This window comes from Micromys minutus (genome assembly GCF_963924665.1).
Source record: "Micromys minutus genome assembly, chromosome: 17".
Classification (NCBI taxonomy): Eukaryota; Metazoa; Chordata; class Mammalia; order Rodentia; family Muridae; genus Micromys; species Micromys minutus.
This window is the reverse complement of record NC_137952.1, coordinates 34,772,887-34,799,018: the sequence shown is the minus strand read 5'-3', so window position 1 is coordinate 34,799,018 and position 26,132 is coordinate 34,772,887. Positions and strand designations below refer to the sequence as shown.

At 44.8% G+C, this 26,132-nt stretch overlaps 1 protein-coding gene across 1 annotated transcript in view; it reads right to left on the bottom strand.

The window, feature by feature from the left end:
• The window catches only part of ACOXL (acyl-CoA oxidase like), a gene marked incomplete at both ends in the record, with an annotated part of 267,586 nt that overhangs the window by 141,633 nt on the left and 99,821 nt on the right, over positions 1-26,132 (bottom strand). The window contains 2 exons of the mRNA XM_080931609.1: positions 4,987-5,140; positions 13,190-13,306. Coding sequence (XP_080787735.1) covers positions 4,987-5,140; positions 13,190-13,306 — 271 coding nt within the window. The remainder of the gene's footprint in view (positions 1-4,986; positions 5,141-13,189; positions 13,307-26,132) is intronic.

The following is a 26,132-nucleotide window of genomic DNA, read 5'->3' as shown; positions in this document are numbered from 1 at the left end:
GTGACGTACTTCCTCCGACAAGGCCACACCTCCTAATAGTAGCACTTCCCGTGGCCAAGTCTTCAAACCGCCATAGTTGGTTAGTTAAATTATGTTGCACTGTTGCACATACATCATAAGTGGGACCAGACACTACCACTGCCGCAGAAATGAGAATTGAAGCATCGTCCTCACTGTCTCAGAGGGAAAACTTATAAAACTTTAAACACATGCACTGCGTAGGAAGAATGGCTCAGAAACTAGTCATTGCCTAGAAGCCCAGGTGTAGCGTCTATCTCCTTCCTTCCTTCCTTGCGCGTTTTTATATTTTCAAAAGCTTCTACAGTGGGTATACAGTACGTATGCATTGCTTTTGCAATTGGGAAAAGAAACATAATGCGTGTGGTTTTAAAATTGCTTCACTGAGGAAATAGCATGCCTTCCCTAGATGACAGCCATGCTAGGTAATAGTGGCAAACACGAAAGCCAGCAGTTGGGGGGGGGGGGGGCTCATAGGTTAGGAGGACTGCTTGTGGTAAGAGCGAAGAAGCAAGTCTATTGCCAGAAAGGTTTATACTTAGCACACTGTGATTTTTCCTCCTCAAGTTTCCTGCTTCCATACTAGACATGACATCACATTTGTCATCCCCCTCAAATGAGCTGCCAGTGGGGCATTCGTGCTCTGAATATGGCTAACATAAGGCCAACGCTGGTGATTTCTCTATAAAAGTCATGATGACTCAGTCAGTAAAGTGTCTGCTGTCCAAGCATGAGAACCTGACTTTAGATCTCCATCACCCAGGCAGAAAGCTGTGCGTGGTGACTGCACCTGTGATCCCAGCCCTGGAGAGGTGAGGCAGGTGTGGCTGTGTGGTGACTGCACCTGTGATTCCAGCCCTGGAGAGGTGAGGCAGATGTGGCTGTGTGTGGTGACTGCACCTGTGATCCCAGCCCTGGAGAGGTGAGGCAGGTGTGGCTGTGTGTGGTGACATGTACCTGTGATCCCAGCTCTGAAGAGGCGAGTGGATTTCTGGACTTTACTGACCAACCTGCCTACCAAATCAGTGATCTCTATGTTCAGAGAGAGATCCAGTCTCCAGAAATGAGGTGGGACACACGTTGGTGACAGGACATAGAGAAATGAAGCTAGAACTGAACTGGAAGCCCCTTTCTCCTGACTAGCATACTTGCTGTCTGCTGGAAGGTGTTGGAAGCTTCCAGGGGAGAAAAGCCGAAGCCATAATTCCAGCCTGCCATGCACAGTGCAATCACTGAAGCATTAGGGGCGTGACTGTCACAGGGGTAAATGAAGATACCTGAATAGATTTAAGGCCACAGAAGAGAATTCACGATTGGTACTTTAAACCTGTACAAAAGCTCGTGCCTAGGAGGTCTATAGGCCCTGGGTCAGAGATGGGAGGATCCACTACTGCTGTTTTCATAAGTTGACATCACATAATGGTATCTTCTAAATATTTGCATTTATACATATTGACACATACTACTCTGAGCCTGGATCAGAGAAGCTTCTCTTTGCAGTGAAGGAGACTCATGGCTGCTCTAGCCATGACCGATGAGCATGCAGCCATAAATATTTATATCATTTATTCAGGCTCAGGGACTATCCAGAAGGTGTGGTAGAAAGAATATAAGAGCCAGGTATTGGTAAGAAGGACTACAAAATACTGTTTTCTGAGTGGGACACAGAATTCATGAATGCACGGCAGTGGAGATCACCCGCAATGTCCCTGAACAAAGCTGGGCTTTTTGGCAGTCATCCATAGAGGGAAGAACTCAGAGCCCCTCCCCCTCCCTGAGGAACTATTGGCTGTTGGTGGATGTTGGAGAAGAAGAAATTGTGGCCTTTAGTTGTACACCCTCAGGACTCCAAAGGATAGTTAGAGGTAGCCTTGCTTAAGCTCAGTGGGTCACAGAGTAAAAGATAAATGTAGAAAAGGGGTTTGTAGGAAAGACACAAAAGGAACAGTAATGGGAGGGCGATAGAACATGGCAAGAGTAAGAATATTTAAATGCGTCATAGCCATATACAAAAGCGTCAAAAGAAAATTCAACCAACAAAAGGGGAGGGGAGGGGTTGAGGAGGACAGCCAACATCAACCAGTAGCTTCTACAAGCACACACATGAACAAACACACACACTCCGAAATTCCTTAAGTATCTGAAGTAAAATAACAACTACGCACACAAAGGTCAAAGGGGACAAGTTTTATAAAGTTCTAAGAATGAGAGAAATTGGACACACAGGACACCCAATCACCCCTTTTATTACTCACTCCCCTCTGTCCATCAGTCCATCTGTCTACCCGTCTATCAGTTGGTCACTGCTTAGTCCTTAGCCATTTTGCATGCTGCACACCCTAGAAATACACATTTAGTTTGCTGTTGCCCCTGGTCCTAGTCCAGAGCCCCTGTAGTAATGAGACAAGTGAATACTGGCTTTCTACCTCCAGCTCATTGCACGAGTCCCCTAAAACCTGTGATTTCCTAAACAGTTGGCCTTCTTGAGGCAAATATCCTAAATTCCATGAGATTTCCTGACCATCAAAGCATCCTTTGTCTTCATGAGATAATTCCTAAATAGGCTCTTAGACAGCTTCAGAATGGAGGGAGAGGAGTCAGTAGCCAGAAAGACCAAGCCATGATTCAGAGCTTACAATTTTCATCTGTACCTCCTGTTTCCTAGGAGAGCTAAGTTATCTCATCAAGAAAAGCTTTCATGAACCCAAATGTTCTCAACAGCTCAGTCACTTTGATCCCAATGCATTAGGGAGCCAAGGCCCAACGAGTTTTAGTGGAAACAAAACTACATTCAAGAGACAATAGAGAGGATGGGCAAAGGAGGAATGCAGAATGACAGGACTCACGGGTGGATGAGGAGGCCTTGGGTTTGAGGTGTCTCTCAGAGAGACACTTTCTAAGCCATCTTAGATTCCAGCTGTGCCTCACCATCCCAGCCTTACTCTAGATAGAATCCAGAGTTCTATCCCCAGAAGCTACTACCATCGTCCTATCTGAAGGAAACGCAAGCTCCGATGGGAGAAGCAGTCTTTGGATTTGTTGGGTCTCTAAGAGACGTCAGAACAATCCACTGCCCTGGCTACCTTGGAGGATCTGGCACATGAGTACTCCAATGTCAGAGCTCACTGTTCTTCATTCACCCTTTCCCAGGGGTCTCCCACAAAGCATCCTGCAGGGAAGACATGCATGTATCTTCCACCACCCCCACCATCCAGGGTACATTTCTACTTGGCTTCTCTGGCTTTCTGACAAGCCAGCAAACCGCTCTTGAGAGAAGCCCCTCAGCTCTGCCAACAGCTCTGCCCTCTTCCATTTATCTCTCCACAGGGTTCCCCAACTCCAGAGAAGAGCACTCCCAACATCCTTTCCTTCCATTGTCTAGAACTGTCCTTGTCTTTATCTTGGCCCTTTCTCTATTAAACATTTTCTTCCTTCTTTTTAGATACAGGTATTTTAGGCAATATTCAACTAAATTCAGCATCAAATTTAGAACAAAGGTCCAAGAGAGGTCCCCCAGCCCATCTTTTCTAAAAAGTGTCCTTTGGGAGCTGCAGGAGCTGTTGAATTCAGTCGATGTGTGGCTGAAATGTTACATTTCTGGGGGTTATCGATAGTGTGTTTCCATTTGGGCTGAACCCCTGATTTCTGCCACCACCACCAAGTCACAGATCCACAATACCACATTCACATACCCCCCCCACACACACATGCACACAATATTGGGTCTAGTTTCTCACTGGCTTTGTCTAACACAGTTTTCTTGAATTCTACTCAGCTCTCAGAACTGTGGGAGAACCTGATACAGACCCCATGCTATCTAAATGATTCTCCAAACTGAACAGTCCTTCATCGAGAAAGGACTTCATAAGACCCAGAAGCTCCGAAACTTGCCAGGCCCAAAAAGTGAACAAAAGTTACACAACTCACAAGATTTCGGCTCCAAAGTTTAGAGAGGAAGTTGCCGGGAGAGGAGACTTTTTGGAGAGGATAGCATGAAAACTGCACGGGGAACCCCAGAGATCCAACTTTCATGGATGCCACCCACAGCTGAGAAATGGATGGTCATGGAGGGCAGAAGAGGGATGGAGAGAAATACACCAAGACATAAGCAAAGGTTAATCAATTAGCAAGAATTTTGTAAAGAATAAACATTACTGTGGGGCTAGGGGATGAATTGGTAACACACTTTCTGTGTAGGCATGAAGACCTGAACTCAAATCTCAGAACTAACACAAATGCCAGGCAAGTTAGCATACATCTGTAATCCAGTGATGAGCTTCTCAGTGACGTGGATGACTTTGCCACCCATGCTCGTCTAGATAACCATAACAAACTCACTTGCTGGCTCACCGAGCTGGACTTGGGCAGAACCGTTTCTTTGGTCCATCTTCCATGCCTATCTGGGATGACCAGATCCCAGGAACAAGCAACACAGCACAGCTGTTCTCTGAGCCCCCTCAACTCCCAGAGACTCACATTGCACTTTCTCACCCACACTCCCTCACAGTACATTCCAGGCTGAGACCTGAAGCTGGAGACACCGCTGCAGCCTGTAAATGATCTGCCTCTGCCTTCTTCCCAGAGCTGGAAACTTATAGAGTCATTTCCTGTGCTCTACCCATGGGACTTAATCCTGGGGCAGAGCTTTGATTATCTGAATCTCCAGTGGCCATTTCCTATCCTGTCAACTACAACCTTCAAGTTCAACTACAACCTTCAAGTTCAGTGATCTTCATGGCCAGCTATTGTATGCCAAGCATTTCCACATCAGTGCTGACAACAACCATCTAAGAGGATAAGCACAGGTCACAGGCTAATAAGTACCCAGAGTGTGAGGGCAGTGACAGTGTCCTTAAGATTCAAAGACTTTCTCTGTCCAACACATCCCACTCTGCCATGCCCGCTGTATGGCACAGAACCCTGCAGATCTGGTGACCACAGGGCAGGCCTGCTATCTTAGGAGCTCACCATGCCTCCGGTGCATTCACGACAGTCCTGTAGGCATCTGACAGTCTCCCAAGTACTATAGGCTTTCAGCCCAGCCATCAATGCCTGTAGCGAGCGTCTGTTGATGAGCTCCCTTCCCTGGAAAATGTCTTCATCCAGGATGTAGCCTGCATGCCTGGAAGACAAAGTAGAGACGTGTGGTGGGTGTGGTAGTGTGTCAAACCCATGCGGAACAAGCATCCATGAGCCCCAGTTATTACCCAGGATCCTTTATCAAACTGTCTCCCGGTACTGCCTCTAAGCCTGCAACCACCAGTCTCTTCTACATCACTCTCCCCATTCGAAGGCTCTCCTTCACTTTCTGCCCATGTCTGCCTTTCTGCAGGGAGTTCCTAAGCTCCATTGCCAACACTGGCCTCCCTCTCTGCACCATGCTTGTCTCTTTTCCACTCTTTCTGGTCCCACATTATTTTCAAAAGTTTAGCATACCTTGTGAATTTGCTATTTATTTAAAGTCCCCGGCTACTGGAATTTTGGAATGGATTGTATAGCAAAGTAATGATCCCCAAAGAAGGGCATATGCCTACCTCTGGAACCTGTGCATATGGCATCTCGTATGGCAAAGGGGACTTGGGAGATGTGACTAGAGACCTGGGGTACACTGCTTGGACTAACGTCAACAGAAGTATTTGTGTATGAGAGGGATTCAGACAGAGAAAAGGATGGAAGAGTCAGAGATGCAGCATTAGGAAGCAAGTGGGCATCGCTAGCTTTGAAGATGGAAGGAGGGGCCAGGACAAGTAATGAGGTATCCCCAAGAAGCTTTACAAAGCTCAAGGATGTGGGTCCTCCCTAGAGCCCTCTGAAGAAAGGTAGACTTGCTGATTCCCCGATTTTAAGCATTTCCAGCTCCCAGAACTTTAAAACACAGCTCCGTGCTATGTTATCCCACCAGATCTATGGATCACAGCAGTGCCTTCCAAAGTCTGACTTAAGTGGTCAACTAGGATCTGAAAATATTCAGTGGACGATTCCAAAAACAAACAGTCTAAGTTTTAAACTGAATAGCTAAAACCTGGGCAGCTAAGACCTCCTAGCATCTCTCTACAGCTTATCTGGAACACAAATGACCTCTCACACACTGCCTATACTGTAACCATCCCAACCACGCCCTAGAGGCTTGTAGGAGTCTTAGTTATCCAGTTGCCTGTTGTCCTGGGCGCATGATTATATGCAGGTAACCTTTGCGTGGAAGCCCGACACTGTATGCAATGCCTGTGTCATTCCTCTCACCTGCTCACCTCACAGGCACTGGACCAACTCACACTGTAAGAACTGCAGGTCCTGTATAACCAGACATTTTGAAAGACATTGATCGTACCCACAGAACATCTTTACAATACATAGTTATAACTATATTATTTCATTATTAGCTATTGTGGTTAATTTCTTACCTAATTTTATTAATTACATAAATTTATCAGAGGCATTATAGAAAAATATAATTTTATAGAGAAACATAGTATCTGTAGAGTTTGCTATCATTCATGGCTCTAGGCATCCACTGGGCATTGGAATAGATTCCCGGAGATACAGAGCAGTGGCCAGAAGCTAATGCAGACTAGGACTAATTCCATCTTTAAAATGCTTTTTTTTCTTTTACCAGTTTCTTTTACTATTCAGCCATCTGTGGGTACGCATACTATACACTGCCATGTTTGTTGGTCTCCCACAATGTGTCCTCCTGTCTCCTCAAAGGCCCATAGTTAAAGAAGGCCAGGCTTTCTTTCTCACTCTTATTTGAATATCTTCACTGTGGTCTTATCTTCAGTTTCTTAAAAAAAAAAAACAAGAAACAAGTTACTGCCCAGCAGCTGACTCCGACAGATGCAGACACCCACAGCCAAACAGTTTGGGGACTCTTAGGAATAACAGAAGGAAGGATTGCAGCCTCTAAGGAGATAGGAACGCCACAAGAAGACCAACGGAGTTAACAAACCTGGATCCTTGGGGCTCTCAGAGACTGAACCACCAACTAAAGAACATACCCAGGCTGGACCTCGGCCTCCCGCACGTGTGCAGCAGATGTGCAGCTTGGTCTTCCTGTGGGTCTGAACAAGTGGAACAAAGTCCATCCCAAAAGCTGTTGCTTGTACATGGGATGTCTTTTTCTAGCTGGACTGTCTGTCTGACCTCAGTGGGAGAGGATACACCTAGCCCCACAGAAACTTGATGTGCCAGAGTGGGAGGATACTCAGGGGGTCCCTACCTGCTCAGAGGGCAAGGGAGGATGGATGGAAAGAAGGATTGTGGGAGGAGGAGGTGACAGGGAAGGGCAAGGGAGGGATGTAAAGTGAATAAGTAAAAAATAAAAAGAATAAATATAAAAAATAAAAAAGAATTAAAACCAAGTTACTGTATAACTAATGCTCAGTATTAATCTTGGCTGAATTCTCTTTATTCAGTCAAACTCTATGACACAGAAAAAGCCTTAGACATGGGCATTAAAGTCAAGGGTGGCCAATATGCTAAGAATAGTCTTAGGATTTAAAGCTCGAAGTATGACCACATGGCATCCCTGTCCAGTTTGGGTTATTAATTAGTGTTGTCTTTATTCATTAAATTTTAAAGGGGGGATTGTATGCTCTGAAGAGAAACTAAATATCCACTACTAACTTTTAGACTATGTTCTAGTTTGCTTTCTGCTGCTGAGATGAACACTATGACCAAAAGTAACTTGGGGAAGAAAGGGTTTACTTGGCTAACACTTCCAGATAACAACCCATCATCTTGTGAGTCAGAGCAGGGACTCCAAGCGGGAACCTGGAGCAGAAAAACCGTGGGGGAAGCTGTGTACTGGTGCTCACCTGTCACTGCTCAGCCACTCTTCTTATATAATGCAGGAGAGGCTGCCCAGGGGGTGACGCCGCCCACAGTGAGCTACACCCTTCCACATTAGTCATCACAGTGCCCCACAGGACAGTCTGATCTGGGCAATTAACCAGCATACACTACATTATTTTTAATGATTGTTCTAGGGCTTAAAATATATTTTTTGACTATCACATTCTCTCAAAAACTCAAAAATTGTGTCGCTGTATAGACGATGCAGGAATGTTTTCTTTATAGAGCACCTCCATTTCATTTTCCCATCCATTACACTACCCAGATTGCCTATATATGAAGAGAGAAAGAGAAGAAGAATGTATACAGAGAGGTAGAGCTTCTACATGTTATAAGCTTCATTGCTGGTTTCATCTTAAAGCTTTTTTAATCAACATTATTGGGGAATAATTTAGTATTCATTCGAAACAAGCCTTTAAACAGATCTGGTGGCTGTATATTCTCACAAGACTATCAAGCCACCAAACACTTTCAACCGCACCCTAAAACTACCTTCATTTTTTTTGCTGTCTATCCCTCCTGCCCCATCCACGGTCACCATGGACATGCTCTTTGCCACTCATTGTAGACTTACTTATAGTAGGACTGTACTGCATGTGACGTGCCTTCCTTATATCAATTAGTGCTTTGCTTTGAGACTCATCCTTGTTACAGCACTGATTAGTCGCTGCTATTCTCTCCTGACAATTAGGATTTCATTTCATGTAGTGCATATACTACCCTTCAGTTGTGTGTTTGCTTATGGATGAACAATTCATTTGTTTCCTGTTTGGAACTATTACAGATAAAATCTCTATGACATTTTATGTGTATGTCTTAAAATATGGCTTTATGCACATGACTTCTTTTCTCTCAGATAAATATGTAGAAAGGGAATGGCTAGCTAGTGTTGGGTGCAGAGGCAGGCAGATCCACGGGGCTTGCTGGCCAGACACCCTAGCTTGAATCCCCAGTACCCACGCTAAGAAGTAAAACATAACAAGAGCATGTGTGCCTGCAACCTCAGTGTTGGAGGCAGAGGCAGCAGATCCCTAAGAACTTACTGGCCTGCCTGCCTAGCCCAAACAGTGAGCACCCTATTCAATGGGAGGCTTTGCTTCAAGTAAATAAAGTGGACAGAGATAAAAGTCACACACACACACACACACACACACACACACAGACAGACAGACACACACACACACTGAACAAACTTCTGCTTTGTTGAGATGTTGAAAGAGTCAGTACAAGAGAAATCTTAAGGCAGGGCATGGAACACTATAAGCACTTGAATATGCATTAGCAGTTATCTGAAGTGGATCCTCATAGGTGTGGAGTGGGACGATTTCTCTAGAGAATGACTAAATCTATCTGAAAGACAGACACATGAGTGTTTCTACACCCCTACCTCTACCGCTGGTCTGGAACCCAGCCCAGAATGCTTGAGATGCCCCTTTGGTCAGAGTAAATCAGACGCAGACCCAGACATGCTTTTGAGCTGGTGTACTACAAATGGGATTGTAAAAAAAAAAAAAAAAAAAAAAAAAAAGTTGTTAGTTTCTTTCTAAGCTCGGAGATTTCTTTGCATAGCAAAATCTCACTAGATGGTTCCAAAGGGAGATATCCATCCCCAGCCTCCCTGGCCAGGAACTTCTGAACTTCACAACATGAAATCTCTCCTTCACAGACTATCAGGATGGTTTAAATGCAAAACTCTAACCAATGCCTTGGCCAAATGTGATGTCACTGAACAAGGTAACTTCATCCTCTTGGTTGGTGGTGAGTTTTAATAGGTGCAGGTTTGAGGTGGATGGTAAGAAAGTGGAGCTAAGGAGGATCAGTCGAGATGATGGGGAGCAAAGTCAGGAGTGGGATTCAGCAGGCTAGGGGAATAGGAAGTTTGAAAACTATGCACCATGTTTTCTCTATTCTCCAGTTGATGTACAATAAGGTTGACTCCATAACTATGAATAATGATGAAATAAATGAAACACAATGCTCGGATACAAAGAGGAAAGTGAGGAATCTTGAAGGTAGTGGCCACACTACCCAAATTCACTGAGCATCCAGTAATTTATTCTGAGCACATCCAAGTCTTCACCCATGCGATCGTTACCCAAAGCTCCTAAGTCAGGAGCTCTTTACTCCTGGATCCTGCTATTCTATAAATGGAGAAACTGAGACAGAATCCCAAGTCACACAAGTAGGAAATTGTGGGATCAAATTATATAACTCAAGGAAACCCCATCCCACCTGACTTCTACGGCCTGCCTTTCCGCTGTGAAGTCACAAGATACTGGAGGAGAGGCAGGGCCAGCTGACCCTGGATGAAGAGCTGTTTCCCCTGCTGACCAACTCCAGGCTTGTATTCCTGAAGACCTGGCCCACCCCTCTGTTCAAGCAGAACCCAAAGCCCTGAGTATCTCACCAGTCGAGCCTTAAGTTACTCAGACCCTGAAACCTGAAGTCAACTGACAAGTAGTTAGCATTCATGGAAGTTGGAAGACAAATCCCATGGCTAGGTTTGATAACCTTTGTGGAGAAGGAAAATGAAAAGTGGGTGGAGGAGGGGAGAAGCATGCTACCATGAACTGGAATGTGCTACTTACTTCCATAGAAGCTGAAAGAAGGGAAGCCCCTGAGGTTGACCTATGACCTCCTCATATGCATAATATACGTGTGCCCACATTCACACAACACGTGGGCAACAATAATGAATTTAGAAGCCCATGGAGCAACTGGATTGGTGATGTGTTTGACAACAAAGTACCACATCTGACACAATAATGACTCTGTGTTTGGGTATTAATTTGTGTCAATCACCTGTCATTTCCCACCTTGAAACCTAAAGCTAGAATTGTGGCCTGAACAGAAAGCAGAAAGTGCATTGTCTCAGCTATGGTGGTGAAGTGGGGTTCAACCTTAAGAAACCCAGGAAGCTTCCTGGAATGATGAAAATAATTTATATTAAAGTGTTTGTTACCCAGAAATTCATATTAGTCCAGACTCAATAAACTATACGCTACAATTTGTGTGTTTTTAGTCTACCTAAATTCAGAAAAAAGTAGCTCAATCCAGCACTAGCCCAGTACACGCAGAGCCTATGGTTTAATCCTGTGCGCTGGTTAATTTTTGTCAGCTTGATACCAAATAGAGTCAGCTTGGAAGAGAGAATACCTTCATCAGATTGTCCCGTAAGCCAGTCTTTGGGCCATTTTCTTGATTGATGGTTGATGTGGGAGGGCATAACCCAATGTGGGTGGTGCCACTACTCAACAAGTGATCCTGGGCTGTAGAAGCAAGCAAGCCGAGGGCTGGAGAGATGGCTCAGGCCTGACTGCTCTTCCAGAGGTCCTGAGTTCAATTCCCAGCAACCACATCGTGGCTCACAACCATCTGTAATGGGATCAGATGCCCTCTTCTGGTGTGTCTGAAGACAGCTACAGTGTACTCACATTAAATAAATAAGTAAACAAACAAACAAACACGTAAATCTTTTTTTTAAATGCTGAGTAAGCCAGAGGGTGCAAGCCAGTAATCAGTGTCGCTCCATAATTTCTGCCTCGATTTACCTCAAGGATGGATTAGGATACAGACATGTGACCCAAGTGACTCTTTTCCTCCCAATTTGCTTTTGGTTACTGGATTATCACAGTAACAGGGTGGCAATGCTAGGACATCCCAGTCTTTTGAGGAAAGTTGGAAAATGTGGGCTGTAAGTCCCCCAGGCACTGACTGCGGCTCCCCACTGAGAAGCAGAATTTGCACTTAAGAGAAAAGAACAACACAGGAGGCAGGTCTAAAGCTGGACGTTCTCTTCCCAGTCCACATCCTCTCAGGCTCTGTGATTTTAGGGAAACCTCAGTTTCTTGTCTTTAGGGTGTGGGGACTACAGTGACACAAAACACACCAGGACCCTGCCCTGCCTCGGGCTGGGAGACAGAGCATCCGAAAGGCTTCATTAAAAGCCCACGGAGAGGACTGTAAAGGTGACTCAGCATTTCACTTGCTGCTCTTTCGGAGGACCCAGGTTTGTTCCCGGTACCCATATAATGGTTCAGAATATCTATCTGCAACACCAATCTTATGTATGTATCAGATGCCCTCTTCAGTTCTCCTCGGTTACCAGGCACACAGGTGGTGCACATACATACACGCAGGCAAAATAGTCACACACATAAAATAAATAAATCTAAAGCAAAAATGCTCTAAAGCCTGTGGTGAAGGAGAGCATGCATGTACACTTACAGTACCATAACCATGATTTTATTCAGCATCCTGCCTCTGCCCCCAATAGACACACACACACACACACACACACACACACACACACACACACACCTTTATCTAGTTAGAGCTTTACTGTTCATTTAGAAGCTTTGCCAGAAGGTGAAGGTATTTTAACTGCTCAACTCTGTTACTTTTTTCCTCTTTTATTTTAATTATTTTTACTTATTTGTTTTATTTTATGTGTCCTATTGTTTTGCCTACATTCATTTCTATGCACCATGTGGCACCTTGTGACCACTGAGGCCAGAAGAGAGTATTAGATCCCCTGAAACTGGGATCTAACAGACTATGTTATAGACTGAGACTTTTGAGGTTGGACTAAATGTATTTTGCATTATGCTCTGTTCAGATATGGCCCCCACAGACTTGTGTGTTTGAATAAGCCTATGAGGGCTAGAGAGTGGAATGTGGTGGTGTTAATATGCTTGGCCCAGGGAGTGTTCCTATTAGGAGGTGTGGCCTTGTTGGGGGAAATGTGTCACTATGGGGCTGGGCTTTAAGACCCTTCTTGTAGCCATATGGGAAACAATCTTCTCCTGTTTGCCTTTGATAAAGATGTTGAACTCTTACCTCCTCCAGCCCCATGTCTGCCTGGATACTGCCATGATGACAATGGACTGACCTTCTGAGCCTGTAAGCCAGCCCCAATTAAATGCTGTCCTTTATAAGAGTTGCCTTGGCTATGGTGCCTGTTCACAGCAATAAAACCCTGACTAAGAGTATCCTTAGATCATAATGGTTATGAGCTGCCACGTGAGTAGTGGGAATCAAACCCATATCCTCTGGAGGATCAGCCATGCTTTTAACTGCTGAGCCATCGGTACAGCTCCCATCTGATAGTTTTAATATCCATGGAAATGCGTTGGTTGAACTCTTCTTGAATTCTTTGTGGAATCCACTCATCTGGACACTCAGTTAAGCTTTGGGTTTCTCCTTAAACCTGGGATCAGATTCCCCCGCCCCACCAAGGCCCTTCCCTTCTCACAGGTAGAAAATGAGTCTTGTGTCCTCCCCTCTTCCTGGGAGAGATGCCTCCCCAGAGCCATCTCACCTGCTGGCGAAGGTCAGGGCCAGGGCTGTGGCCAGGTGTGGCATCAGCCTGAGTGCCTGCATTTGGTGCTCAATGATCTTCACCTCTTCTTTGCCCTTGGGCCCAAATTGCCTTCGGCTAGAAAGAATCAAAAACAGAAGACAAAAGACTCTTACCAAATTGTGGTAGGTGACCTCATTTTCATGGCTGCAAGTGGCAGCCAGCCATTGGTATTTCAATGGATATAGAAATCCAAATCTCCTAAGATGTGTTTAAGACAGTCCGGCCTTCTGAGGAAAACCCAACAGAAAGATATTAGCTCTCCTAGAAATTAACCTTCACACTGTGGAATACATGTAAGGTAATGTATCTACCTAATGCACGGAGTAATTTGTACTCCTTAACATTTACATGACATGCTATAGCTGCAAGTGCCCCACGATCATTAATTATTCAGCTTTACTGGGTCTGTGACATAATTAATAGGACAGGAGCTGTAGCCTAGAACATATTTCAAAGGGACATTTGCAACAAGGAGGGTGGCGGTGGCCTCCACGCTCCTGCCAGCTTGCAGGTGGATCATTACTCCCAACGCTCCTGAGCCTCCTACAGTTCTTTGAGAAATAGTGTTCTCCACATCCTGAAGATCCTGTGCCGTATACCCACAGCTGCAGGGCACTTAGAGGCAGATACATCTCATGTCTTTCCTCTAGAAGACAGGTGGCACTGTCCCTGTAGCCGTGCCCATGGGCAAACCTTGGACAAAGCCTAAAGCCGCTGATTGCAAGTGACCCAGAGCTGACACAGGATTGCCCCCAATAGTCTGTGACTCTGGGATTGGTGACATTCTGTCTTTAAACAGCCATAAAGCTTAGTTTTGATTTTTTAAAGCGACATTTTATGTCGACATTGTAATACTGTGCATACATGCACACACATGCACACAGTGTTCATCACCAAACACACAAAGAAAACTTGTGTTGTAGACACTATTCAGCTAGGGATAATCTTAGTGTTTTACTACTGAAATCAGAAACCATGACCAAGGCAACTCTTATAAAGGACAACATTTAGTTAGGGCTGGCTTACAGGTTCAGGGGCTCAGTCCATTATCAAGATGGGAGCATGGTAGCATCCAGGCACACAGGGGGCTGGAGGAGCTGAGGGTTCTTCTAATCTTTATCCAAGACAAACAGGGGAAGACTGTTTCCCACATAGCTAAGAGGTAAGTCTCAAAGCCCACCTTACATTGACACGCTTCCTCCAACAAGGCCACACCTACTCCTAAAAGGCCACACTCACTCCAACAAGAACACACCTACTCTAACAAGGCCTCACCCCCTAATTGGACCACTCCCTGGGTCAAGCATATTCAAACCAAAATATTCCACTCTCTGGCCCTCATAGGCTTGTTCAAACACTAGAGTCTATGGGGGCCATACCTAGTCATAACATAATGCACAATACATTTAGTCAAACTTCAAAAGTCCCCATAGTCTACAACAGTCTCAATAGAAGTTCAAAGTTCAAAGTCTCTTCTAAGATTCATCCAATCACTTAATTGTAATCCCCTCTAAAATCAAAATCAAAAAGCAGATCACATATTTCCAACATCACAGGATATACATTACCATTCCAAAAACGTCATAGTAAGGAAAAACTTGTCCAAAGCAAGATGAAAAGGAAGCTGGGCAAACTCAAACTCTGTATTTCCATGTCTAATGTCCAACTCCTTTCATCTTTGTTGACTGAAACACACTTCTTTCTCGTGGGCTGGATCCACTCTCTGTTAGCAGCTTTCCTTAGAAGTTATCGCCCAACTCTGGCATCTCTAACATCTTGTGTTTTCTAAGGCTACTTCCACCTCACAGATTCTTATTCCAGTGTCTGGGACCCACACACAATCTTCTGGGCTCCTCTAAGGGCTTGGGTCACTTCTCCAGCTCTGCCCTCTGTAGCACTCTAGGCTCTGGTTGGCTCCACTCCACTGCTGCTGCTGTTCTTGGTGGTCATCCCATGGTACTGGAATCTACAATACACTGGGGTCTTCTGCTGTAACTAGGCTTCACCAATAAATAGCCTCTCATAAACTCCCTTCATGGTGCCAAGCCTCAACTTCTTTGCATGACCCCTTCAGTCCTGAGATATCAACTACAACTGAGGTTGTATCCTCACCAATAGCCTTCCAGGGACTCTCACAATGCCAAGCCTTAGCTTCTCTCCATGACCCCTCATGCCTTCAAAACCAGTACTACCTGGGTGACTCACACATTACCAAGGTCAGCTGCAGCATAAGGTACAACCTTGACTATCTCTGGAATACAGCTTCTTTGTGCTCTCAGAAATCATTTCCCATATTTAACCTCAGTGATTCTGGTCTCTTCTTAATCACCACTAATTTCTTAGCTCCAGCTAACCAGCATTAATTGTCCCAGTAGTCCCTTCTGTTCTGAACTCTAAAGTCAGAGCCATATGGCCAAAGCTGCCAAGTTCTGTTGCTTGCTGGGGCTGGAACATGGCCCCATTGTTCTATTACATTATCACCAGCTTTCTGTTTTCCAGTGTTTTTTTTCACTGCCCAAGCTTGGCTGTCCTGTAACTTACCCTGTAGACTGACCTTAACTCAGAGATCTGCATAGCTCTGTCTCTAGAATGCTGGGATTAAATGGGTATACCACCATACCTGGACTTAAGCTTTTTATTTCCTGGAATTTGCTCTGTACCAGGATGGCTTTGAACTCAGAGATCTGCTTGCCTTTATCTCCTGGAATGAAAGGCTATATAATCATGCCTGGACCTGAATTTAGCTGGGTGGGATGTTGCCCCAAGGTCACCACTCCCGTAATCTGTTTATCACCTTAAACACCGGATTTTGCTATATTTCAATTCACGGTGCCCATTTACTCTTTGAACCACACATTAGAATTTTTTTAACCTTGCTATGTTTGATCAGAGTGCTCTTCCTAAGACTAAACCAGAGATCAAATCTGTTAGGCTTTTTTTTTTTTTTTTTTTTTTTTTTTTTTTTTTTTTTTTTTTGAGACTTCCTTTGTCAATGCAATTAATATAAATCTCTTTACCTGTCCCTTGGGTAGACTCTCAGACAAGGACAAAAAGCAGCCACATTCTTCACCAAAATACCACAAAAACAGGTAGGCCACATATTAAAATTCTTCACTTCGACCAGGTCTGCACAGTTCAAATCACTCGCAGCAACAGAGTCTTCCATATTCCTACTAGGATGGCCCATCAAATTCCACTTAAAGCATTCCAGTGCTTTCCAAAGTCCCCAAATCCACATTCTTCCAAACAAAAGCATGGTCAGGTCTATCACAGCAATCGATACCCCAGGTTCTTGTGCCAATTTCTTAGGTATTTACTGCTGTAAACAGAAACCATGACCAAAGTGACTCTCATAATGGACAGCATTTAATCTGGGCTGGCTTACAGGTTCAGAGGTTCAGTCCATTATCAAGATGGGAGTTTGGCAACATCCAGACAGACATGGGGCTGGAGGAGCTGAGCATTCTACATCTTCATTTGAGGCAAATAAGAAACTCTCCTCTGATGTGGCTAGGAGGAGGGTCTCAAAGCCCACCCCCATAGTGACACACTTCCTCCAACAAGGCCACACCTCCTAATAGTGCCACTCCCTTGGGCAAGAATATTCAAATCACCTCAGATGCCAACAGACACAAGAGCAAATTTTTTTGTAGTTTTCATGTTTGATACAGACTTTGTTCAACATAATCTTTTATTTCAGTGTATTTTCATTCATAATGAAAAGAAAGTACCCTGATCACTTTAGTGCATAAGGCATCTAGAGGTCACAATGTGGCTGTGTCACACAGGTGGGAGGGGATGAGGTAAACAAAACCAGGCACACACAGAAGCAGCTACTACACCAGAGTGAGCAGACTTTCCTAGGCACAGTTTGACCAGTCCACGTGGTTGTCCCTGGAACACTATCATCCCCGCCCTTGGCCCACACCCTCTCTCCCATATCATCTTCGACCAACCACAGCAGGGCATGGTTTCAAATGAGAGCAGTGTGCAGGGCAACCTCTCAGCTTCTGTTGGATCATAATGAGACCAAAAACTGGAAAAAAAAATCAAATTTTCAATAATGCTGTCATCATAATGTTAGGTTATCACTATGGACTAAACTGTGTCCCCACAAAATTCATACATCGAAGCCCTAATTCCCAAGTGACTATTCAGGGACAGGGCTTTTAGGAAGTAATTGAGGTTAAATGAAGTCACAAGGGTGGGGTGCTAATCTGATTTACCCTCTAAACCTCCCTTCAGCTCCATGTGTTAAAGGAAGGTCAGGTGAGGACACTCATAAAGACAGGTCAGGGAGACAAACCACACATACACCAAATCTGGTCCTTGGACTGTGACATTCCGGTCTCCAAAACCACAAGACGCAAGTGTCCGTTGTTTAAGTTACCCTGACAATTGTCATAGCAGCATAAATGATCTCCTGTAGCTATTTAAAATGTTCTGTTTGTCCCCACTCTTTTGAGTTTTAATTTGTATAATTATGCTATAGTTGTATTTATAATTATTGAAGCCAAAGTTTTATCAGCACTTGCATGGCCATATGCAGGCACTCCTCTGGGAGACAGCCCTGTCTGTCCAATGCCATCAGCACAGTAGATTCTGAGCATCTACCATGTTCAAGGTCAAGTCCCAGACTTGGAGCTCATAGTCCAGAACACAGAGAAGACCCAGGTAGGGAAGCCCAGCCTTCCATCCCTGTCAATCACTGGTATTTCATCAAGGTTTTCCAAAATATCATTTCAGAGAATTTTACTCACACAGAGACAACAAAGAAAACCAATACCAACAAAGAAAACCAATACGAAAACCTTTTCTTTATTTGCTGAAAGATCATGATAACCACACGTGCAAGTGTCTGTTTGGGCACAGCACAATATGGAAGGAACATTCAATGCAGATGCACAACATTGAATGAATAAGGTTTTTCGAATGAAGACATGCAGGCAACCACAGCAGAGTCTGATCTAGACCTTGGGGAACATTTCTAGATGTTAGATCAGGATGGTAGTTAATAGTGCTTGTCAACTTGGCAGGATCTAGAATCTCCTGGGAGTCAAGACTCTGGACAAGTCTGTGAGAGGTTATCTAGATTATGTTTACTGAGGTGGGCACTCCAAATGTGAGCAGTACTATTCCATAGGCATAAAAAAGAGAAAGACAGAAGTATTTACAGCCTTCTGCTTCCAATACTGCAGAAACAATGTGACCAGCTTTGTCAAGTTCCCACTGCCACACCTTCCCTACCATATAGACCAGTGTGAGCTAAAATAAACCCTTCCAGGGAGGCCCTAGGAAGGACGGGTGACTCTAGATGAGACTCCTAACAGTGGAGGATATGGTGCCTGAAAAGGCTACAGCATTTAGCTGATCAGAACTTCCAGCAAAGAAATAAAGGCAGCAACCCACCCACAAAATCATCGATTCAATATGTATCCTGCCTACAAGATGTGTAGGGACAAAGATGGAGCAGAGACTGAGGGAATGGCTAGCAATGACTGGCCCAAATTGAGACCCATCCCAAGGTCATGGGCCAGCCTATGATACTATACATTTGCAGACAGGAGCCTAGCGTAACTGTCCTCTGAGATTCTCCACCCTGTAGCCAATAGAAACAGATACAGGGATCCAAAGTCAAACATTAGATGGAGCTCAGGAGTATTGTGGAAGAGTTGGGAGAAGGACTGAGGGACCCACAGAGGACAGGAACTCCACAGAAAGACCAACAGAGTAAACTAATCTGGACCCTTGGGGGCTCTCAGAGACTGAACCAAGGATGGACTGGACCTACTTCCCTCCCACATATGTAGTAGATATACATCTTAGTCTTCATGTGGGTTGGCCAACAACTGGAGTGGGGGCTGTCCCTGAACCTGTTGCCTGCCTGTGGATCCCATTCTGCTAACTGCTGCCTTGTCTGAACTTAGTGGAAGAGGATGGGCCTAGACCTGTAGTGACTTGATGTGCCAGGGTGAGTGATACCCAAGAGGGCCTACCCTTTCTTAGGGGAGAAGAAGGGGATGAGAGGAGGAGCTGTACGATAGGGGTTGGTAGGCGAGGGGAGCAGATACTGGAATGTAAAGTAAATAAACAAATAACATTAATGAAAAAAATCCTCCCTTTCTTAATTTTTCAGGGTTTTTTGTTTTGTTTTATTTTGTTTTTTGTGTTTTTTTTTTTTTAACTACAGTAACAGAAAACAAAATACAATCAGTTTCCCATGTGGGCATAATTTGTGACAGTCCTATTTCCTCTTTGACCCTTTTTGGGTCCAATTATGTTAATAAATCCAGGCCAAAAGACCACCAAGAATCCACATGTCAGGGTTCAGAGTTTATATCTCATCATGTGATAGTGGGGTCAGCCAATTCATTGCAGGATTACTAGCTGATTTCATAAACTTGAGAGATTTCACAGGAATCTATGCAATCCCACCCATCCTTGTAAAGCACTTATATCCACTTTCATGATGGGATATGCAGGGGCTTGTGGCCACCAAAGGACTTGCTCGGGGCACAGTTCTCTCTGTGATCCTCCAGAATCTATCCGCTCACTGAGTTTAGCTGATGGCTCAGGAGGCAATGGTTTTTTAGCCTCATTGTCTTAGTCAAAGTTGTATTACTGTGAAGAGATGTCATGACCACAGCAACTCTAATAAAAGAAAGCATTTAACTGGTAATTATCACTACCTTCTAACCTATTGATTAGTTCTGTGATACATAGCCACACAATGGCATTCTATAGACATTTAACATGATTGGGAGTTTAATCCAAATGCCTCTGCCTGGCATCCAAGAATCTACTTGGGCTTCACTTGAATTCTCAAGGATACTTCATACACTGTCCCTACCCAGGGCCTTTGTCCATGCAGGGCTCATCACCTTTGCTAGCCTCAAGCCCAACTGCCATATATCTCACTGGGCTCACTTGTGGTGGCACATATTCTGTGGGGGTTTGCATAGGTATGACCCCCATAGACTCATGTGTTTGAATGCCTGGCCACAGGGAGTGACACTATTAAAAAGTGTGGCCTTGTTGGAGGAAAATCTTGCCTTAGTGAAGTGTGTCACTGCAGGGGCAATCTTTGAGGTTTCCTATGCTCGTGCTATGCCCAGTATGAAGGACAGTCCCCTTCTGCAGCCAGAACAAGATCTCAACTCTTTTCCTAGTACCATGTCTGCCTAGATGCTGCCATGCTTCCCACCATGGACTGAACCACTGAAACTGTAAGCCATGGGATACTTCCCAAGAAAACCTGCTAACAGAAAGTGGAAACAGTCCAAGATTAAGAAATGCATTGCTGTCAACAAAGCTAAAAGGAGATGGAGATCTGATGCTGAGTTTGGAGTTTGTCCAGCTGGTTTTGGTCTTGCTTTGGTCCAGTAGTTCCTTAATATGCTCTCTTCCATATGTTTCGAAGCAGTGATGTGCCATTATATGTTGGAAGTATGTGATCTGGTAAAGTATGCAATTTTGATTTTTATGCAGGATTACAGTTAAGTGATTGCATGAATCTCAGAAGAGACTTCAAACTTTGGACTTTTAAACATTGTTGAGATTGTGATAGGTTATGGGGACTTTTGAAGATGGACTAAATGTATTTTGCATTGTATTATGGCTACAAGCTTATGGGGGTCAGAAGGTGGAGTATGGTAGTTTGAATAGTATGGTACTTTAAATGTAATTGGCCCCCATAGGCCCATAGGGAGTAGACACTATAAGGAGTCATGGCCTTGTTGGAGTAAGTGTGGTATTGCTGGAGGAAGTATGTCCTTGTTGGGATGAGCTTTAAGGTGTCCTTTGCTTGTGCTATGCCCAGTGTGGCTCAGTCTCTTTCTACTGCCTTCACATCAAGACGCAGAACTCTCAGCTTCTTCTGCAGCACCATGCCTGCCTGCATGCTGCCATGTTTCCTGCCATGACAATAAGGAACTAAACCTCTGGAACTGTAAGCCAGCCCCAACTAAGTGTTTTCCTTTATGAGAGTTGCTGTGGTCAGGGTGTCTCTTCACAGACCCAAACTAAGACAAATTGACATGACCCTCATCAACTCATGTGTTTGAATGGTTAGCCCATAGGGAGTGGCACTGTTGGGAAGTGTGGCAGGAAGTGTTTCACTGTGAGGGTGAGCTTTGAGATTTTCTACGCTCAAGCTACACCCAGTGTGGAAGACAGTATCCTGCTGCCTATGGATGAAGATGTAGAACTCTCAGCTCCTCTAGCACCGTCCCTGCCTGGATGCTGCCATGATCATGGACTGAACCTCTGAAACTCTAAGCCAGACTCAATTAAATGTCTTCTTTTATAAAAGTTACATGGTTATGATGTCTCTTCACAACAATAAAACCCTAATTAAGACACATTCTCTCCACAACTGAGACTTCTCTGATATATATATATATATATATATTATCTCTAATATGTCCCTTCAAAAACCCAAACAGAAGCAAATCAATAAAAGCAAAGGTGCTTCTTCTTAGAATGCCCTAAGTAATCTTCCTGTGGTTTCTTCCCCACAATGCCAACATCTCCCCCTTTCAGCCTGACACTGCATGTGTCTCTAGTAACTGACTGCTCTTGATGCTTCTCTGCTGGAGCCTAGCTGATCCTGGAGTGTTTGCCCCACCACCCAGGGTGAGCTCATTCCTAAAGATAGCAAATGACGTCCCCATGACAACATCTTCCAAAGGCAAGCTAACAAATCCAGAGGCCCCAATACCTTCTTCACAAGGCTATTACAATGTAGGCCACTATTACCCTACACAAGTCACCCCAGGTGACACCAGGGCCAGTGTCAGACCAAGGAGAGTCCTTTGGTGTCAGAAGCCTCCCTAAGTATCCAACTAGCCATTCGTAATCTGCTTAGCCTGCATACTCCTTGCTTCCCACTGGCACCGGCTACCTCCCAATAGTGTTTTGTTTTGTTTTTCTGCGATACTTGCTTATTAGCAGTTGTTCCAGAGAGATAATGTTGACAATGGAGTACAGGTAGGAGCAGTAGACAGGATAGAAATTAATGAGAAGAATGACAGAGGAACCCACCTCCTATCATGCAAACAGCCGAACCCTGACTTTCTTGTATGAGACCAGGAAAAAAAAAATCAGTGGATGAGCAGAAAGCAGGGCGCATAACTCCTTCCCTCTAGCCTCAGATGCTGACAATCTCCCAAAAAAAAACCAAAGGGAGTTTGCATTGGCTTCTGACCTATCTGATGTTCTATATGGCTTTAGGGGTGGGAAACGTGACAATAAAGATTAATGACTACTCTGCTCAGAGATGCCACCAGAGGTCAGTCCTAGGACTGCCACTATTAGCCCTACACCTGTTGTCTAGCTGCAAGAGAGGCAGCAGAGACGGGATCTCAAGATGCTGGTCATAGAAGGTGTGGCCCACACGGCAACCTTGACTGGCTACTCTGCACTCACCATCTTGTTTATGCTCTCAGGATCCAGCCGGGCACACTGAGGGCTCCTTCCCTGGTTGTTAGCATCCTGGCATGCCGCCCCGAACACAGCTCACAGGGCTGTAATCCTTGCAGCTGGCCAGCAATTACTGCCTGCCAGACGTTTTTATTGTTCCAGAATATGATCTATATGGACACAATATTCTTCCTGTCTTTCCTCCGCTGGGTTACTATTTTTTGTTAAAAATACATGTAAAGGGTATATTTTTCCTCTATAAACACAATCCTTATTTCAGCACTCCCTCCAAAGAAACAGAATCCAAGTCACTTAGTTTTCCCGTGATCTTTAAAACACACGCACACAAAGAGCCGCATATGTATGCATGCTGATATCCACGTGAAAATCAATCCAGTCCTGAGGATGGTGCCATTTAAAATTATAGATCTGAAATGCTATTTCTGGACTCTGGCAACAACTAAGGAATAAGGGAAACATTTATTTTTGGTTGTTGTATTTCATCCTCACTCAATTGTGAGCATGGCCGCTTGAAACAACATTCGCAGAAAGTGACAGGGCTATTAATCACCAAGGCAGCCTCTGCAGGCGCAGCCTCTCAGGGGGACCGCGCTGCCTGCCTTCCCCACCCTCCCTCTGGTCTCTTCTCCCAAAGGAGGCCAGTGACCTACTAAAAAGATAATTGCTTCCCATGTTCCCTGCTCTGAAGCGTCATGGCGTCAGTTGGCTGTGAATGACATCCAGTCACCCTGGAAGGAGAAAAATCCTATGTGGCTGCGTCTCTGTCCTTGACCCTGAGACGTCTTGGGGTACAAGCTAAGGGTTTGAGCTACTTCACAGGTATTTCTGCAGCTAGAAGGGGGAAGAAAAACTTGCCTCCTTCAGTGTTGAAGTGCTTGACCCTTGCAGACAAAAGCTGGGTCCCCGACACACTCCCATGGCCACTGGGATTTATTAATAATTCAATTTCAGGTTATAGTCAAGGGACCCGGTGAGAGCCCTCAATGGGACACATATTTCCCACTCCCATATGACTTCACCGAGATAGCCTAACCACTCAGAGAGTCTTCAGCCCAACCCTTTCTGTTTTCTCCTCTTTTTGGGGGTGGGGGAGTGGGGGACACTCCTAGATATAGGACTGAGTGCAAATATTTTATAAATCAGAGCATGTATGTGTGTACTCACACTTGTATGTGGTGTATGCATTGTGCAGCACACATATGTATGGGCATGCTTGTAGAGACCAGAGGCAGGCATCAGATGTCTGTCCTCTGTTTTCAACTTATGTTTTGAGACAGGGTCTCTCACTTAACTAGAGCTTGGTGCTGTGCGCAGGCTGGAGAGCCAGCAAGCCCCTGGGCTCTGCCTAATTCTATGGTCCCAGAACTGGACTTGCACATATAAACCACCATGGCTGGCTTTTAGGTGGCTTCTGGGGACCTGAACTCAGATCTTCGTGCCTGCATTTCAGACACTTTACTCACTGAGCCATCTCCCCAGAATCAAAGCAGAACATTTTCAGCCCACCATTATAGTACTGTGTTCATTGAAAAGTCCCCCACGAACCCACATTTCAGCATTTGCTCCCCAGGTAGCAGGATCATTTTAAAAGACCATGGAATCCTTAAGAACAGAGGCACGTCACTAAGGGGAGACACGTGAAAATTACAGGTGGCCCCTGGTTCCAGCACTGACTCCATTGTGAATGTGAGGAAACTCTATTACATGTTCAACAATAAAGGCCTGCATGTGTTGTAGTAAATAATATAAAAGGATTGCTCAACCTTTGATCGGCCTCTGCTGCCTCACTCCTTGGACGCTGCTCTGGTGAGAAGCCAAGCACACACACATGCGGTCCCCACACCATTTGGCGCTCCAGTGTGGTTCACTCCACTCACCCCTGCTGCCTCCGTCCTGGGTGGATATGACTGCCCTGACATGTTGTTCTTACACATTCCCCTTGGCATGTTGTTGCCAGGCCTTTACACACGCACACACATACCCCAACTCTGTGGCAGGCTTTATGTGTCCTGCCAGTATACTCTTTGAACCCAGTTAAGTTGCCACATCAAAAATACACACCAAAACTCTCTGATCCAGTTGGTAAAATATAATTTACCCAACTAGATAAATCAAGATGGAGCTGGAGAAGGAGGATCTGGATCCAGGCAGACTTAATTGGCGATAGGTAGATATGAATATTTTAAGGGTTTCTATAGGTCTTTTTATCTCACATAGAAGGGCAGTTAGTATCTTTGTCCATTGGATGTAATCATATTGTCTAGAGGGTTCGTGGATTCAGAACTTAATATATAAACCTGCATGAAAAGCTACCGGGCTTTGGAGTTATGTTTGTACCAGGCGGTGGAGGAAAGACGCCAGGGCGGTACATGGGACAGAAGCAACAGGGCGGGTAGAGTGAACCGCCTGGGAAGGGAACCACATGGAGAGGGCAGCTTGTGGACCGAGTGACAGAGTCTGTGCCAGCGCCCCGCAGAGTGAGACTGCTGGGGCCAATAAAAGGTTAAGCCATCCTTTTAATATTTACCGCTACAGGCATGCCTTCCTTGACAGGATGGGCTGAAAACATGAGCCCTCCTAATCATCTACACTTAGTTTTCTTTAGTTGTTTATGTGGGGGATTTGGGGCATGGCTACGCTAATAAAGCATTGACGGGACCCAGAAGTCTGGGGTCCAACTACAGAAAACTTGGCTTCTTATTATCAGATGTGTGGGAGTCAAACACTCCAGTTCCCTTCAGCTCCAAGCCCTATCACACTCAACCCCATCTGATTCCCTGTGGGGTAAAGCCTGGTTTCAAAATGGGGACAGGCTTCCCATAATATTCTTTTTCATTTAAAACTGAATGCCTAATGGTTTTCTCTTTGGACTCTGAGCAGTCCTGTCCCAGACATCAAATCCACTATGTTAGATCCACCATGATTTAGATGTCATTCTTCAAATGGGCAATTTTCAATTGTTCTGTAGAGCAGATGAAAGAAGTGTGTGTGTGCACAAGTCTATGTACACCATAGGTAAATGTGTGTGTGTGTGCAAGTCTATGTACATCATAGGTAAATGTGTGTGTGCAAGTCTATGTACACCATAGATAAATGTGTGTGTATATGTGTGTGTGTGTGTGCAAGTCTATGTACACCATAGGTAAGTGTGTGTGTATATGTGTGTGTGTGTGTGCAAGTCTATGTACACCATAGGTAAGTGTGTACGACATAGGTAAGTCTATACAGCATAGGTAAACATTGCTTTCACAGTGGCCTTTGACTAAAGAGATAGCTCAGTGGATAGAGTGCTGGCTTTGCAAGCATGGGCACCTGAGTTTGGATTCCACTCAAGTAAAAGCTGAACAAATATGACCTCTGGGGTTTGGGGGAGGCAGGCAGGAGTCTAGTCAAAATAAAAGCTCTGGGTTCAATGAAAGATTTTGGTTCAAATAGTAGTGGTACTAGTGGTGGTGGTAGT